We start from the raw sequence: 18,786 nt of genomic DNA on the forward strand, positions 1-18,786 counted from the left end.
AACCTGTTTGCTCAGCCCAGTCTGTGTTTAACCAAACGCCCTTCTCTGCAGAACCAACCCCAGGATCGATCTGAATAAACAGGGGGTGAGGGGGACTGGGTTTCACCCCTGTTCCCCCTTAGATGTTAAAAAAGAGGTTACAGCTCCCACACACGTGGAAGGGAAAAGAACAAGGTGTTTAGAAGCAAGAAAAACCACTTTGCAACTGTTTTATAAGCTTCTTTTGTAAATTGTACCTCTGGCAATTTTCAGACACAACCCTCTAAATGTGTAACAAATACTTGTTCATTAATTCTTCTGTGCCATGTTACATTGGGGATAGAAGAGATCACATCTACATCATGGTGAAGGCAGGGATATTTGTGAAACACTGTGTGGCAACATTACACAGCATTTTGGGGCCAAAAGCAGGGAGGATTTTGTATTCCTGTGATTAGAGCTAGTAAGGGGAACTTACAAATTCTGAAATATTAATATTCTTCAAGAAAGCTGTTGCTGGGGAAGAAGTGGCAGCAAGCATTTAGCTACAGAATACTAATGAATGTAGCTCTGTACTCCAGAAGTTGCAGGGGAAAAACACAATTGATTTTATTTGATTTTTTTTTTTTTTACTTTGAATTCTCAACCCCCCTTTTAAAAAAAAAAAAAAAGAAAAGTAAAAGCAGCACTTTTTCCATTTCCATCACCTGCTCTGCTTATATGCCCCGGCAGGAGGAAATTTCTAGGAGGCACCCACTGAAATTTGAATGTGATCCTGAATTAATGTCTCTTCCTCTCCTAGAGCATTCTGGAAGCCTTCCCTCCCCAAAGCAGTTACCAGTCCCTGTGACCCCCACACCAGTCACTGAGCTTGGGCTGCAAGAGGGGCAGGTCTTAAACCACCTCTGCTTCTCTGAAAACTGGTAGTTCCTCACACCATTCTAAGTAATACATTTGAGCCATTGAGAGCTGCCACTTTTATGAGCTGGCAAAATAGGCTGGCTGCCCTGAGGGAGAAGATGGGCTGTATGAAGAGAGAACGGTTCTGGATGGAGGAGAGGGAGAGAGACTTTTCCTTGACTCTAGAAGAATACAGACTCCAAGTTATATGTCTTCTTCAGGTCTCTGTTTCTGCACACTAGGAAAGCTCTCTCCATACCCTGGTCTCTCCTAGCTTTGCCATAAGAAATCGCTCCAGCAGAGATGAATTCTCTAGGACAAGGCAGAGATTGTGAATATGTTAGCTCACCCTGAGCAGCGATTCATCATTGCCAAAGAAATGAAGTGCCTGGCACCTGTCACTTACCCTTGAGACTCCTTTTCTACCAGACAAGATTTAAGAGTAAAAAGTTCACCTCACTTATTTTCTGACAGTGAAGAATTACACATTTGACTACAGTTTAGCGAACTGCAGTTGCAGAGTTTCAGGGGTTTCCAAGATCCTCTTTTACTGAAATACACAGCAGGAGAGAGAACATCACATTTTAGCTTACATTTCCCTTTGAGAGCCTACATTTCACCTTGCTCACATCTCCTTACAGGCTCCATTCTCTTGTTGTCTTCTCATGGAACAGGTAAAAATAAAGGTGTTGCTTTTTAATTATCTGTAGGCCTATTTCCTGGTTATTTTTGTTTCCGAAAAACAGACAAGGTGTTGTCACTTTACTCACTCGATGGCCATGTAATATTTAAAAGCTGATTAGGCTGCCTAACCTTACCATTCCATTCCATTCCATAGAAAACGTTATTTAGTAAGATTCTGTTGAAATGCCTCTTTATTTATTGATCCCCAAATTATATGAAATACAGAAAAAAATCTTAACACACGTTGTGTTTCTGTTCTAGCCCCTCTGAATGGTAATTCAAGAGGGAAATCATAAATCCATGCTGATCACTCCAAATCATCTTCATGCTCTTCATGTGTGTGAAAATGTTTTCCAGGATTAGTTGCCTTGAAGCATCCCATCTGAGGGATGGAGGTGAGGCTGACTGACCTGTAGCTCTGTGACTTCCCTGCTTGCCCATAAATGTGAATATTAAGTGGTGGTCAAACACTGGAATAGATTGTACAGAGAGGTTGTACATTCTCCACCAGTGAAGACATTCAAAACCCATCTGGATATGGTCCTGGGCAACCTGCTCCAGCTGACCCTGCTTAAGCAGGGGATTGGATGAGATATTTAGCCTAAACAACTCCTTTAGTTAGTTGCAGTATAAATCTTGACTATAAATCTTATGTAACATGAAGTATAGATGTACTTCATTAATATTTTGTAACTGTATTCATTGTCATGTAAATATGAAACACAGAAACACGATGAATTGTTATTGCATAAATGTCCTAGGGTGACTTCCTCCCAAATCTGCCCTAAACCAGGACAATAAACATAGGGCATAAACACAATTAATTAAACCTGGAAGAATGAGCATTAAAAGCATTCAGTGTTTTCTCAGCTACCTTTCTGGGTTCATGACATTATCCAGTGCATGTCTTTACTCCAAGGAGATTCCAGCTGAAAGACATAACAAGACTCAAAAGAAGTATGTCAAAAAGCAAAAGACATCAATACCACTGTATTTGCTACATGATGCATGTACAACTGGATGGTACCTGCATACCAGCAGCTTATTACTTATGAACTGTTCTCAGAGGTATCTGAAGAGGTGTTCAAAGAGCTCATCTACTTCAGAGAGGCGGCATGAAAATACCAAGGGGCTTGCTTGAAAATTTAGCAGCTAGTGTTCAACATTCTGGTGATGAATGAAAGATGAGGAGGAGAATGGAAAATATTTCCTTTCAATGAGAAGTTGAAGCAGCTTGTATTTGATCCAATGGAAAAAAGGGACTAACAATATTTGAATTCACAGTATATTAAAAGGCATTTTGTTTCCTGCTGATTCAGGTAGTGAGGCCATAGTGTGAACTATTATTGGATCACAGCTCACCACTGCTTCCTGCAGCAAGGCATTGTCTGGTCCCAAGCTCTTCCATCCTGTGAGCAAAAGACGTCACAGGTGACTGAGGCAGATCCTTTCTGATGTATTTGTGCCCCTCCTGTTGCAACAACCTGTTGCTTTTCACAGTGATGCACCTTGCTTCTAAAAGGACCAACTTCTCCTCCTATCTTCATCAGCTAAAATGCATCTGTGATGTACGTATTAATAAATATCCTCATTCACTCCTGTCTCTGTGATCCCAACTTCCCCAACTTGCATCTGTTGTTTGCTTCTTAACCCTTTATACACTGCTAAATGGGACAGGGGCCCTTACAGCAGCTGTCTTTGTTTATCAGATAGTTACTACTTAGTACCAGGAGAATTAATCTCTTTTTTGAACCTTTCACCACATATAGCAAAATAAAGCAATAATGTTTATACTTTTTTTTTTAATCACTGCCAACAGCATTGTATTAAAAAAGGCTCTTTTTAATAACATGTACCTTCCTGTAGAGTGGATCTTATGAAATATGTCCTTGTCATTTTTCTGGGACTGTTCAGCAGGAGATGCCAGACAGGTTAATTATTATCATTTATTTGTGCAGGAAAGATCATAAAAGTTGTCTGCAGCAGACAAACTCCTTGTTGCCAAAAAGCAGATGCTGCATGAATAGAAGCTGGCAAAGCCACCTGCTCACGTTGCTGTGATGTTTCTGCCTGCAAGCTAGAACCACCACTCTTAGAAGCAAGCAGAAATTTAGTCACATTGCTTTGTTCTGTCCTTCCCCACTCTGGTGCTAATTTTGGACAGCCACTCAATTTGTGATCTGACCTTTTATTCAGCAAGGGTAGGACTGTCCATCAAACCCACATAAGCCACAGCAGAAAAAGCCTCAGGAAAAGCAGATGGTATCAGACAGAAAGACAGAAGCTCTGACCATAGTCATAGCCTTCACAGCTACTGGGCATCCTTGTCCTTTAAACAAACTTTAACCCAAAGCCAGCAGTGCATTTCCACTGTGTAAACATTAACTTTCAGGTCAAAGAGAACGTAGATGTGCATGGGTTAATCACCCACCATTTCACTTCATGCTCCTCCTTTTCAAAAATATGACTGAATTTTAAGTTGGTTTGCTCACACAGTCCAGACTTCATTTTGATCTAGTCAAGATAGAGCATGTCTTTTTACTTATGAGCTTGTCTGTGTTCAACATCTTTTTGAGAGAAGTCTGTAGTGGTATGCTGAGAATAAACTTCCCTGTGCAATTCCAGTAGGTATGGAACCAGCATTTCTGTGCACTGGTAAGGCCAAGGGGTACAACAAGCTGTACCTCGGCGATACAATGCCAAAGTAGGAAAAAAACCCCACATTTCTGTATTTAATGGTATTTGCAGCAGGTGTTGGCTAAATAGCTGAACTGCCAAAGTTAGATTTCACAGTCTCTTTGCTGCCACAGAGAGCTCTGAACATCTAAACACCTTCCTCACAAGTATGCTGGGGACTTGTCCTCAAAGCTGTGCTAAAGCATGCCTTTCCCAAAGCAACTAATGCTACTCTGAAAAACCCTAAACATTGACAAATCTGCTTTTTTTTCCCAGTAACTGTTTCAGGCATCATCACTCTCACTGTTAGATGTCACTACATCTCATATCAAGATCCATTTAGAATCAGGTCCTGCGTACTGCTGTTCATTGCAGCTTTGCCTGCACAACTGGAAATCCCATATGCTGCTCACATGGCCACTGTTAGTGAGAGAGACTCTTCTTAATTTCTCCTTTGTGTCCTCATGTACCATAAAGAAATATATTTTCCACGCTTCCTGATCAGATGTCAGAATAAAAATGGTAGCACAAGTGGATAATAAATACTAAGAATAATACTTTTGGCCCTTACAGGCCCTCACTAGATGGGAGAGCTTTGCCATTGCTACTTGGAACTGCTTTTATTTTTCCTCCCCTCTTCCACCTGAAAACTATGTGATTTTTTTTTTTCCTAAAATCCTTGTGTGTCTGAGGACTAAAACAGAGTGCCGCAGCAAAGCATACCCTAAGGAAAGCTTTACCTCTGCACACTTCCTGGTAACTTGCCAGCCAGTGACAGGTTCATCAATAATGATAATGGCTTTCTGTCGAAGAAAACTAGTGCACTAAGCCACACATTTGCTCAACCCTACAAAGGAATCAAAGTAACCAGCATCCTTGTAAGGATAGTGAGAAAGAAACATGACTTCTAACAAGAGGAACTGACTAACAAAAGAAATAGAAGGATTAAGCTCCCTTTGCTGAAAAGCAGAAGCAGGTTTTCAATCAGTGAAAACTGTCACCTTGTTATCCACTGAGAAATGAGAACCCAGACCTGACTTCACCATAGCTGACTGATACTGATTGCAGGCTACAACACAGCAGTTCATCTCTCATTTGTGACAAATAGAGCATATTGCAGCTGCCTCTGCAAATATAATCAATAATGAAAATTTGTATTAAGGTTGCAACCAAAATCCCATTACTGGATAGGTTTCACATGCTTGAAAAGCCAGTGGCATCCTTGCAAAATTTTCCATGTTAAGGACATACTCATACTCATTCTGATTATCCCCCCCGTCATCAAAGTGGTCATAGATCAACCAGAAAGCTCTGCCAAGCTCCTTGGGAACAGGGAAGGCTCATGGTTTATTTGCTCTACATTTCACCTGCGTGTGCATGGGAGGTCCAATGTGTCTCACATGTACCTGCACGAGCCACCTTCACTGACACCTCTGGAACACAGCACCTGGGCACATATTTCTGCCTGGGAAATTACACAGACATACTGAGTAGCTTGAATTTAAAAGGATTGGGTAGCAATGTTTTGATGCGAAATGTGTGTGCATGTAATACAAACCAGAGACAGACAGGACCAGAGATGAAAGAAAACAGAGAAACAAAATTTCAGTGGTACAACAAGAGAGACAAAGCATGGCATAGAGAAACAGAGAGGAAAATGGGAAAAAAGGGGAAACCAGAGAGCTGAGCAGGAAGCACAAAGAGGAGTCTTTGTGACTTCTTGTGATACAGAGGGGTCAGAAAAATGGGGCAAATGGGGAGAGAAAGAGGGATAGTATTTGTGAGAAAGGGAGCTGGAGGAACAGGGAATGAGGTATAGGCAGACAGAGGCAAGACAGACAGAAGGGTCACAGGGCATGGAAGAGGTGTGTGTGTGCAGAGAAAAGGAAGGTAAAACACATAAAACAAGTGTGATATAGAAAAGTCTGGTGTCACATCCCTAAGCTTGCAAGTGAACCATTTTTGGACAGCTGAAACAGGTAAGGTGAAAAAGCAACGTAATTAACTCCAGCTGCTCACATACTCCTGGGTTCTAACAAGAAGCTGGAATTTCCTGCAAAAATAAATGTAACCTCATCCACATGCACAACTCCATTACACATTACCTTGTCCTAAGAAGGAAAAAATACACCTAATTGTGGTTACCTGCTGAGATCTAAACAAACAAGATGCTTATTCTAGGTTAGAATAACTAATTTAAAACTACTTTAAAACTCGCAGACAGGTGAGAAAACAATTCCAGCTTTCATTGTCAAAGGATCAGAGACAGACACTGGTGCTGTCACTAGCTGCACAGCTCAGACATGTGTTCTTTATTATGAATATTTTGGTACCTTGTTTCTTCTGGTTGTAAACTAACTGTAAACTAACAACCTATTTCACACAAACACCTAAAAACTTAACTGCACTCATGTTTACAACTGCTCCCGGATCTTTCTGGAAATGGCCTAAGGAAAAGCAAAGCATCCATCTTTTTAATAAGTTTGATTGGTGCCCCCAGCTGTCACTTTTGTGCCTGATTAGTGGCAGTAGGCAGGTTTCTATTTATTTCCAAGCAGCTGCCAGAAGAGCTGCAGGCAGAGATAATCCAAAATCTGCAGAACTATGCTCCCTGTCAATTTCACACCAGCTTTTTACTTTCTTCTATCCCCATTTATTATTAATCTCTATTTATATCTATCTCCAGCTCCTAGTTAGCCTTTGCCAGAGGCTTAACCATTAGAGGTGACTGTGAGGAAGGTGTGGAAAGAAGGAACTGCCATAAATCAAGCTTTTACCACTCCATGGAATTCTAGCAAGGTGAGAAACCGTGTAAAGCTTGGGCTATTTAAGAAAACAAGATCCTGTACAGGAGATCAGACCAGATCAAGTCTTCTTCATCCTTAGTGCTAACTATGTAAAGGAAACATGTATTTCACAGAACTTTCCTCCTAATCATGCTCAGTTCCTATGTTTTACACAGTTTTATACCCCTTCTAAATTTCTACCCATTCTAATTCAGAGGATGCACTTACATTCCATGTTTTCTGAATCCACTAAGTCCTCAGGCTCAGTAGGACCATGTCACATTTGTTCCAAATAAGCACTGTATAAAAACATACTTTTCCCATCAGTTTTAAATGAATTGCCTTTTAATTTAATATAAAAAACAAGACCACAATCAATTATGAAAAGATAAACAGGAGAACCTGATTTACTTTGCCCTCTCCAAAGTAAACAATTTTAATTTAAACAGCAGAACTAACAACAGTTGTTTTCTACTACTGATTTTCTTTTTAAGGCTTCAAATCTTTTTTCATATCTTGCCTATTGCTTTTATCCCTTTTGAATAGGGATGAACGGTGTGCTCTAGGTGAAACAACACTCCATTCATCTAATGAAGGCATTCCATTCTTTTCCAGACCACTCCTTACCCATCGTTATGTTTTGCTCACTTTCCTGTACATGAGAAGCCCACTCAATGTCATCTTTCCTTTCGAGGTAAAATGAATGCAAATCATTGCAAAGGCTGTCCATAAGTTTTCCAAATGGAGACGAAGGATGTCACATATATGTGCTGTGTATGATTAAGTTTCCCACAGGAGTGAGAAGCATTCAACTTATTGCACACTTTCCCCAGATGTTCCCATAGATCCAGATGGTCTGCAATCCTAAGCAATACTCTAAACTCCCGATTAGGTTTTTGGAAAACTTTTCCCAAGTCTTTTCCAACAACAAGCTTCAGCAGGCTAGCCAGCTGTAATATCATTTTACTCTGCTTGACAGAAGCATTACTGTCTTTGAGCATCCAGTCAAAATGGGAATGTCATTAGGAACTCAGAGAAGTCATCTTCCACTTCTTCAGTGCTCAGTCATAATGAAGGCTCTTCAGTGTTCCTCCTCCAAACCTCTTCCTTTCAGAGAAACCAGGAATCTAGAGGCAGGGAAGACAATTTGTCATGTCAGAATCAGCAGGAGCTCCCTCTAGCCCACACTGTTACCAAGCCAACTGCAACATCTTCCACACCATCTCCAGAATGAGGGCCACAGTGCTTCAGCTGACTGCTAGAGGAGCACCACTAATTAAACACTGCACAACTCCACTATGGCTCATCTGTTCTGTGGGGCTCCTGAAGACTTTTTGGCAAGGGAAATTGAAAGCCTCAATCCTAACACAGTTAATGACAGATTTCAAAGATTTCAAAGCAGATTCAAGTGCATACAAGAATTTCTCCTCCATTCATTTTTAAAACTATAAAATAATATAAGCCAAGTCCTATCAAAGAGCTGTTGAGGCTTTATGCCTTCAAACCCGGGCAGCAGCACTTCAGTGGCAGTTGAAAGTACAGTTTTAAGCTGTAAGCTTAAAGAAAAACATTGGGATAGAAATGGCTGCAACAATACAAAGGATTAGCACTCCCGCTTTTGCAGCCCATCTGCAGACACTGCTTACACAGTGACAATGGATGTTTACAAAGAAAATCGACTTGAAACCATCAGAAGCTTCTCTGGCCTTAACAGCATCTCAGACAGATTTTCAATTCAATGCACCTGTGAATCCCCAAAGGAAAGTGATGTGCTGCTTTCTAATACTGTGTATCTGCCCTACTGGCATCATAAAACTATTTGATTACAGGCCAGAGTAACTTTTACCTTACTGACTACACAGAAGCAGGAACAGCAGACCCTGTAGACACACCCTCCCAAAACAATTCCACACCTTCATAGGAAAGTCTATATCATAGTCATGCAGTCTACTAAAATGGAGGGAGTCAACCAAGCCCTACAAATCATGCCAGAAGAACATGGGCATGTATGGATGGTATGGGACAAAAACATAATCTACAATTCACAGCAGACTGCTCAGGTTACACACTTCACTGGTAAGCAGAGAGCTGAAGAGCTTTCCCAAAATAAAAGTCCACCAAAAACTCCACAGATTAAATTTACTTGGGGTTTTCAGGCCCAAAACTCAAATATGCAAGGTATTCACTAAGGTACTGGTTTATTAATCTCTGAAAAGCAATCATCTCTAAGGATAAAATCGGGCAGATTTTGTACAAAGGTTCACCTCATGAAAACTTCGGGAATTTAAAGAGGAAAAATGCAATCATTATAACTAAAAAGTACCTGAACACCATAAGTAAAAGTTATCTGCTTTAGCGTTTTTTTACATCAAAGTCACTAATTAAGAGTAACTTTTATTTATTATGTATCTGACTTAAAATTCCTTTCATCCTGAAGAAGTTTATAACAGAAATACCTCAAAACACGAATAATCATAGCAACCTATTGTAGAAAACCCACAAAAACATCAGTAAGAACTACATTAAGTAGATAACTTCAAATGATAACATTAAGAGATTGTATTGAAGTCTCCATTTCCAATTTGGATTTTGCCTCTTTAAACATGACTGCTGTTTAAGATTTGTTTTGAGCTTTTGAGCTCCTGTCAAGGAAGTAGATAGTCATCAGCAGGCTGCAATCTCTGGCACACAGCCAAAAGGAATGTATAGTTAATCCCTGGCTAGCCACTAAATAGGATCAAATGATAAAAATAAAAATTTTACATCATGCATCAAAGACAACCAGCACACAAGCAGGTTTCTGTATTAAGATATTATACCCATGAAAGAGAAACTTCCTTTCACTAGAATGTGGGGAGGAGGGTGGGAGAGGGGAAGAAATAAAAGGCATCATGCAGAACTGAAAGAGGCTAAAGCAAATTTATTTTCAAAAGGCACTATAGAAGTGCTCAAAGAAAGGAAGCATTTTGTAATCTGTGATTATTTCCCCCCCCCCACTCTCCCCAAGGGGCTTTCAGCACAGCTACCTCTAACAATGTACAGGTGTAACTGTACTTCAGAGATGCTTTTCAAGGTAATTTGCAACACCTTTACATATGGTAAATGCAGCTTCACTACTCCCTGCACGGCAGACTGCACGTGGAGAGGTGGGGGGCACAAAAGCTGAAGTGTTCTGCCGAAACCAGAAGTCATTTTGCTAGTACTTCCCCACCTGGCTGAAAACAGTTAATTCAGTCCTTTAGGAATTAATTACAAGCTGATATATACTGCCATTTTCCTTGTGGCTCCACTGAGTCTCTGGAAACTACCTGTATTAAACATAAAATCTTGTTCCAGCTGTACAAAAAAACCCTTTCATTGGCCTTCAGGATAGCATCTATGACCTTAATCTGCAACCAAGCAGCCTGAAGCTGACAGAGCTGAAAGAAATTATATTTGCCCATTTTACTTCATTCTTCCAAATTCTACTATGTTAGCTTACTTAAGTATTTCACTGCCAATCACTTTACAGACAAATACTTCAGCTGACAAAAGTCAGCCATTCTTCTGTCTAGCTTTAACAGCTGTGCTCCCACAGATAAAAGAATTAAATTACCAGCTCAGATTGTCATTTAGGTTGCATGAAGCTTGTGTTTTAAAGAGGACTATGTCAGCAGATCACATTACACAGGGAGAAATGAAACAAAAGAGGAGGAAAAGTGACAAACCTGATTGCCATCTCTTAAGAAGTATCTCTTCTCTATGACCTGGAAACAACAGAGAATGATCTTAGCTTGCACAGCACATGCATAACCTCAGATTGCAACTAACACTTCACACATGAGCACTGAAACTCCTGGCTAAGTGGGACAAGGTCTGACCCCACATCTCTGCTCCAGGCCTACTACTTTAGTGCAATGCTCTAGCACACACAGCAGTTGCCGCCTACAGCCATTCTTGGACAACTTGTCTAAGCTGTCTAATCATCCCCAACTTCAACACAGCCCTCCTGGGTAATGGAGGTGACGGTTTGTGTGTCTCCTGCTTCAGACTCAATTACTCTCATTCCCTCTGCAGGGATACTGGCTCCTACTACTGCACAGTAGCCCCACTATGCTATCTTTGCCCAGAGGATGCTTAAAACAGAGCATTCCTTCTCTCATTTGCACAGTGGACCTTAATGGTCTCTTTTTCAGGAAGGGAGAATAATATTCTTAGTTAATTTCTTAATTCCTAAAGGTTGCTTTAACTAGCATCAACAGAGCTAACCAGTCTTGTATCTCCTCACATTACTACCTCAGAATGCTGCAACCCCTCTGGCCTGCCAGACAACTTCAAAAGCATAAGCAGAATGTCTTTGTCTTTGCACATTTGTGAGTTCATTTTCACTGCTCTATGCAGATCAGGAACTAAATCTTCAAGCAGATCAGCTATTTCCTGTAGGGTTCCAAAAGCAGATCAATCTTTGGCCTCCCCACACCTGGCTTGAACCAACTCAGAGAGTGGAATATGAAAACTGTTAAACTGTTGTTCAAGCTCAAATCCCAACATCTGATGCACAGGACAATAAAACATCATTTAATCGACGTACCTTATCAAAAAACCTGCTTAGTTTGACAGCATTGGATGAACCTGCAGCCAGGTAACGAGGACTGGTGCAGTCCTACAACACCCAAAAGACAACAACAAACCAAGCACAAGGAAATCAGTGCAAGGAAGCCAAACACAAGGAAATGGAACATACCCTTTTCCCCTGACACACACCATCAGCAAGGGAAAAATATGGATCTGCTGATTTTTGCTCCACAGTTCAGAGAAAAGACCAACTGCTCTTTGAATCAACTGCAGAATTCCAAGCAACCCCCCATATGCTCCATATCTTCCTTCCACCACCAGCTATACAGTCAGGCAGTGATTCGTACAGACTACACCTGAGATTGGGAGTGTGTATACAAGCATCCATACAGCACATGTATATTTTTATACCCACAGATCTATATAAAGTCATCTTCATGTTTCATTCAAAGACAGTCTATATCAAAGCTATGAACAAGAAAATTTAACTCCCAGCCAACAGGTCTAAGTTTAAGTGACCTTATCTAATACCCCTTACATCTCCCTATAGTGAAACAAAGACATCTGTTTCACCAAGCAAGGGGCAGAGCCAACAGAAATGTGAATAATTGACACTACCGGAAAAATCTCCAAAAGCCAAATTTTTGTTACATCTTTACTTATTAAAAATTGGACTCACTCCCATACAAAAGAAAAACAACAAAGGTGACAAGGATACTAACCAAATTTATCTCTTCAGCATTGAAATCCTCAGCCAAGAATGCTGTTCTGGTCAAAACTTCATTCCTCTTAGTTTCTGGGATCTGATCCAGTTTAGTTCCTATTACCAGCAGTGGGATTTGGTTATCACCAAACTGTTCACGGTCATAGTCACTGATGAGGGAAAGAAAGACAATCCTGAATGAGGCAATGGCCATGTAAGTGGGCACAAGTACAACAACACCTCCCCTGTACCTCTCAAAAATCAGTAATTCATTTATTAACGGTCCATTTATCTAAGTTAAAATGTGCAATATCTTTAAATTAGGGAAGGGCTTCTGCATCTAAGTCACTACATAGGAATCCAAGCTTCAATCACTCTCCTTAGCTAGGATAATCACTTGTCAGTCATTTTTTACCTAAACCAAGCTTTCTAGTAAGTAATTTTACAACCAACAGCAACAACTTGAGCAAGGAACTGCTACTGGCTGAACATCTGTCCTTGACAGAAGTTATATTTCTGAAAATTAAAACAATTGTGAAGAACCTGTCTTCCTAGAGATACTGGAAAATTTTGCAGTTTATACAATGTAAATCCTCCTTCCCATCAACTATGTTTCTACAGAAACACCTGTGTACCGAACAGACAGATAAATAATTGATATTCTTCCCACAAAAAGGTACTCCTCGTTACTGCCTTCCTGCTCATGTGTGATGTTTAGCAATGATCTTAAAACCTCCTTGACTAGATGGACGACAGGAGCACAGAGGTACAGGAGGAAATCCTTGACAAGGCGTTGGAGAGCTAATTATGAACATGCTGTTTAAGCAGACTTTTCTGAGCTCTTTTAGCCACGCTCCTAAAATAATTCCCCCATCACCCAAACCAAAAATGTATGAAGTGAACTTCCTCAGTGTTGGTGCATAGAGGGAATGCCTCTTCGCCCAGACACATTAACCCATGACATTTCCTGCACAATGGCATCTCTCAGTACAGACAGAGAAATCTTGTAACTGGGACTGGACCCACTCTCACAGAGGCCTCAGACAAATAAAGGATGTATAAAACATCTTTTCCCTTAAAGCAAGGTCTCTGCCACCCAGTTTGGGAATCTGCTGTCAGAATCACCTGATATTGTCTGGCAGTATAAAAAGAACACGAACAATCAACAGTCAACTTTTTTTGATACTCCCCATTTCTTTCTTTCTTTCTTCTGAGTCTAACCACATCTACTTTCCTGTGGAGACCAAGTAGCCTTAGAAATGGACAAAAACTTCTTCAACTGCTTGGAATTACCATGTCTGAGCTCTGCATGTATGTTTTTCACTTACCCATTTGTCACGAGAACTCCTGTTGGAGCAACATCTCTGTTGAGTGCTTCCAGAGACCAGCGATACAAATTCTGGGATGATTTCTTGTTGGTCAAGTCATGCACTAAAATTATCCCTAGAGTGAAAGACAAGACAGCAAGATGTCATTTAAAGATACATATTCTCCTCCTTATCTTACCAAAATGACACCTGCAGGTTCCCAGATATCTGAGAATGAAGGGATGTATAACCAGTTCAGTTACAGTGAATAAGTAAGGCTGAAAATATCAGGATGCAACAGGTTTTTTAAAGCTGCTTATCAAGAATTGGCTAAGAGAAAAATCACATGAAAGCAGGAAACAAACAGCCATCTCAGGCTTTAATCTGCAAAAGGCTCGCAGGCATTCACTGATTCTGTCTACTTCTCATGATACTGGAATTCTGTATTACTGCAGAAGAAAATTTAGCCTTTCTCTGGTAAACATAATTATTTTTTATCACACCATCTATAAAGTCTGAAGGCTTTTTCTTTGTTTCAAAAGAGTTCAGAGAGAACTACTGCTTTCCTGCATTTTCAAGAATTATTTGGGAAGGTATCCAAAGGGGAAACAGACACTGACAAAATTTCATACTCTCCTAAATGGCTGGTAAAAGCATGAATTAGTAAGACTTATTGCACTTAAGATTAAGTTTCTAGCATTTTTCATTACTATGAGCCTTCAAAATGTAAATTCTGAGACAGAGTCAAGCTTCCTAGCTGTGCTATTAACAGACACCCACTTCTGATAACCACAGTTCCTAACTCAATTACCAACTCCTGCTAGCAAATTTCTTCTATTTATTCACACCTTCTGCAATATGTGGAATGTTCCCACTTCTTCCAGACTTCAAACTATCATCAGTTCAAGGACAAAATGGAATTATATCCCTTATCTGCATCAAGATTCATTCTCAAAACACTTCACAGCCTACAGGTGGAAAAAACTCCGTAATTTATCTTTCACCATAACTTCTAGAGGTGCCATCCACTGTACATGCTATGAACAAACCACATTTCCACAAATATTTTCCACTATCCCACTTGACTGTGCACAGACTCTCCCACGAGAGTTCCCAGCATATCACAGCTACAGCCTTATTTTCAAGCATTTATCTCAGTAACAGTATAAAAAGGCAACTCTGCTGTGTGTCCACCCCCAGCATAAAGAGAAAATCCCAAACACAATATAACTTGGCCTACAGCAACAGATACAGAGGCACTGCTGCACAACCTGTGAGAAACACTCTCCACCTCCACACACTCTCCCTCAGTTATGTCTTTGATTGGTCAGTTTCCTTATCTGCTTCACCTAAAACCTGCACAGTTAGCTGCACCAGCAGAAAAAGACTGTCAACATCCAAAAAGAGCAGGCAGGACCAATGACTACTCAAAGAAATGCTCCTCCCACAACAAGGTCTGCAAGCCAAAGCCTTACTGCCCAGTCACTGTCCTCAGCTATCACAGTCCCCACACCAGGTGGAGAGTCAGCAAAGAAGAAGATCTGTGGATAATCCAAAACCAAAGTGAGCCAGCCCTGTCAACAGCCCGGCAGCTTGCACCGCTGCTGCCACAACCAAACACTGACTGGCTTTCAGACACTGCAAGCCCAGAAAGCACAAGCAGTCAGGCAGAAGGAATGCATTCATCTTCTCTTCTTAAATCAGGCCAAGCACAGGCAATTTGTGAGACAAGCTCTAATGGAGAAATTAATCTAATGAAAGAAACAAGACCCAAGGTTAACTACCAAAGTCAACACTCTTCATATGCAAGCTGTCTAATTAGTATCTTTTGGGCAGTGGAGATAAATAACTCTATTTTAATGTCATCAATTATAATTCAGATGCACGAGTCCAAGATTTCATTTCTTAATGGGCTGTTCTAAGGTATTTCCAAGTCTGACCCAAACTTCCTGGCACACTGTAGGTTTGGGATCAAAAATAAATCATTTTTTTTCATATACCAAAGAGGTTTGCTTTGAGGGCACAACTCAACTCAAGTCTTATACACAGAAATCTGGTTAACAGTATAAGCAAGAGGTACCTAATACAGTTTTCCCCTGAGAAAGGAGGAAGAAATAACTAGTTAATCACAGCCCAAAAATGTTTATTGTGTGGCTTAACATGTTATTGAAAAACCTTCAAATGAGTGGGAATAAGCAAAGAGAATCAAACACAACATTTGAGCCAGATTTTGAGAAGCCACTGTTAGTCTGATACACATCTATTTTTAGTGAACTATCCTGGGATGACAAAAAGTAACAATTGAAATACTGCACTGTTATGTTTATAATCTCTTACTTGCTCTTGTTAGAGACACAAATGAACTACTAGGCCTTTAGGACAATATATCAACAGAAGGCACAAAATACTACTTCTTACATATGCAGTAAGTGGCAAGATTTAACTCTTAAAAATAAGTTGGTAAGCTAAATGAGCAGAGGCAAGATGGTTATCAGCATATGGCAATTTTACGGGACGCAGTTCAAATTTGCCAGGGTAGGATGTAACTATCAACATTCATAAAAATTGAAATAGTAATTTTTCTGCTGTAAGTTTTACAACTGAACAGACAAGAAAATATAAATCATAAAAAAAAAACTTAAAAAATATAAATCATATTTCTGCAGTATATATAGCAGACTCAGAAAGGTGAAGGCAACCACTGCACCTTCAAAGCCTCCCTGCTGTGCCAGCTGCACAAGACTGAAGGGAAAGGCTGATAGAGCTCATCTGCACAGGTTTGCCTGAAATATCTGCCGTTCATCACTGGATCCATAAAATTCTGCCTACGAATGGTATCAGGTTTGTTCCTGTATAAATCAGAAAGGAGAACAATGTAGCCCTCAGGCAGGCTGCCTGGAACTCTGCCCCAGAACCAAGGGACAGCTCCTAACAGAAACAGAATCAAAACCAAGCAAACTTACCATTCAGCAAATTATAGAACACTGCTCGCGTGCTCTTCACACTGCTGGCACTGCCCACAGAACCTCCAACATCCCACAGCTCAATGTAATAGGTCTTCTCTTCTGGGGTTCCTTCTTTGTAGTCATGGATCTGATGAAAAATTCAAATCATAAATAACCACAGCACCGTGTCACAGGAGTTACTCCACATGGCACTTACACTTTCAGCTGGAAGGTTTACTGCACTCAGATAGAAATTTGGAAATTCTCATGCTGACACTATTTCAAACCTCTCGAGTGGAAGAGAGATGGAATGAGCCAAGCAGCAGCCACTGGGCACCACAGAGATGGAGATCACCATCTCATGTGAGAGGGAGCCTGGTGAGTAAACAGGGAGCATCCTTTGCATCTCAATATTAACAAACCCAACATCTCCTGATGTGCTTGGACACAGTGTTTTGCTAAAGCAAATGGAAAAATTAAGGTCATGATTTCTTATAGTTGTTAAAACACACAGGGCAGCACTGCAAGAATATCAATACAGGTGATAGACCTGGATTCCATCTGACCACACCTTTTCCTACCCAAAGTCTGACATCTCAACTCAATTAATCAACAACTTCTGCGCCCAGATCTGCTGAGTAGTTTTGCTCCACAATCAAACAGGACGGCCATGCTCCTCTCCTCAGATTTTGGAAATACATTCCTAACCTAAGGCAATGCATTTCAAGTAAAATGCAGCAAAGGGTGATGAAGGAGAAGAGCATTTATCAATGTCCCATGAGGGTTGTAGGCTAGGCCAAAGAACTGCTGGATGGGCATCCTCACTCTTCCCACAGCAGGTCCTGCAGCAAGTAGTCAGGAGGAGAAGCAACCCCATGGTCACAACTGTCACCAAAATCCAGGAAATAAACTCTCTAACCCAGTTAGGTTAGAAAATCAACACTACTTTATTTATCACTGAGGTACGTGAGTAGCACTTCACCAAACGTGTACATCAGTCACCAAAACTTACAATTGTTGATACATTTTGGCAAACAAAGGAATTAGTGCTCACTGGCTTACAAGTGATGCAGTTCTCTTCATTAATTAGTATTTGATCTTCTATTGGTTATTGATTTCTCACTTCTCATGCTAACTAGCCCACTTTTTCAGCCTTTTTTTATTATCATTTTCCCAGATAGGGAGAGTCTTATTAATTGTCTGTTAGCTTTTTCTTCAGCTCTGCTTTCTGTAACATTTACAAATTCTGCATTTCTGGTGTCCAGGTCTCAACAATAAATTTCTCCTGTCAATTTCCTCACCCAGTTCTAAAAGCCTTGAAGCATGCCAGGCCCTAAATTTTGTTTTTCTAACACATCAGCATCACCCAGAGCTTTCCTGTGCTCCCACAAGCTAAACGAGCAAAGTGTTTTTCCCCACTGTGTCTGGCTGACAACTTGGCTGTTCCTTGCCTGTTTCTCAGGGAACTGGCCACCCTGTGACTCGTCACACGCCCGTGGCCACTGCAGCAGGGAGCAGAGCTATGAGTGACAAATGTCTTGTCTGATTGTGACAACCTTGGAAGGTCAAAACTTGCTTACACAAGTGCTTGGCTCATATTTGACGCTACTTGCATCAGAAGATTAAGCCCTCAGCAAAACATATGATCAAAGTACACCTCTTTCTGGGGCGGCAAGTAATTAAAATAAAAAGTCAAGGTCCTTCCTTTACACGCCAGGCTCAGGGCCACCAAGAGACCGTGCACGTCACCTACTCGCACATCCACGGAGCAGCCCACTGTCCAGGACGGATTTCCCAACACCTGGTTGTGGCACAAGAGGTGAACGAGCGACGATTTCCCGACACCTGCAAGTGCACAGAGAGAGAACAACTCCTGGGAGGCGGTGCCAGGGTTACAGGTGGCGAGGCCGGGAGCAGCACTGAGTGAACGCGGGCGGTCCCGGCCCGTCAGCGGGTAACGGGGAAGGAGGCGATAAGCAGATCGCCAAGGACCGGCCCCGGGACACACGGCCTGGGGACACGGACTCACCGGAGTCGCCCAGCACCAGCACCTTGACCCTGTCCAGAGCCGCCATCTTTACCCTGCTTAGCAACAACGCCCTGCCACCGGGGCGCCGGCCAATCGCGGCGCGTGTTCTTGCTGCTCCTCTCAACCTATTGGCTGCCTGCTCGAGCGGCCAGCACGGTTCTCACTTCTGATTGGTTTAGCCCCGGTGAGGGCGGGAAGGCGCTGTCCTCTATGGGCAGGCGAT

The 18,786-nt window shown here is 41.3% G+C and overlaps 1 protein-coding gene across 3 annotated transcripts; it reads right to left on the minus strand.

Moving 5' to 3' along the window:
• Positions 1–7,972: 7,972 nt before the first annotated feature.
• RABL3 (RAB, member of RAS oncogene family like 3) lies at positions 7,973–18,777 on the minus strand. Of its 3 annotated transcripts, XM_053969997.1 has the most exons (8): positions 18,564–18,776; positions 18,288–18,379; positions 16,553–16,682; positions 13,611–13,725; positions 12,302–12,452; positions 11,596–11,667; positions 10,733–10,771; positions 7,973–8,152 (listed from the first exon to the last, which is right to left on the minus strand). In XM_053969997.1, exons 1-8 carry the CDS (start codon positions 18,607–18,609, stop codon positions 8,087–8,089), a joined length of 711 nt encoding a protein of 236 aa, XP_053825972.1. In that variant the 5' UTR covers positions 18,610–18,776; the 3' UTR covers positions 7,973–8,086. The 3 variants fall into 3 exon arrangements, with proteins under 3 accessions (XP_053825972.1, XP_053825973.1, XP_053825974.1); XM_053969998.1 differs by lacking the exon at positions 11,596–11,667 and having other exon boundaries at positions 18,564–18,777; XM_053969999.1 differs by lacking the exons at positions 10,733–10,771; positions 11,596–11,667 and having other exon boundaries at positions 18,564–18,777.
• Positions 18,778–18,786: the final 9 nt, after the last annotated feature.

Source organism: Vidua macroura, chromosome 2 (genome assembly GCF_024509145.1).
Source record: "Vidua macroura isolate BioBank_ID:100142 chromosome 2, ASM2450914v1, whole genome shotgun sequence".
Taxonomy (NCBI): Eukaryota; Metazoa; Chordata; class Aves; order Passeriformes; family Viduidae; genus Vidua; species Vidua macroura.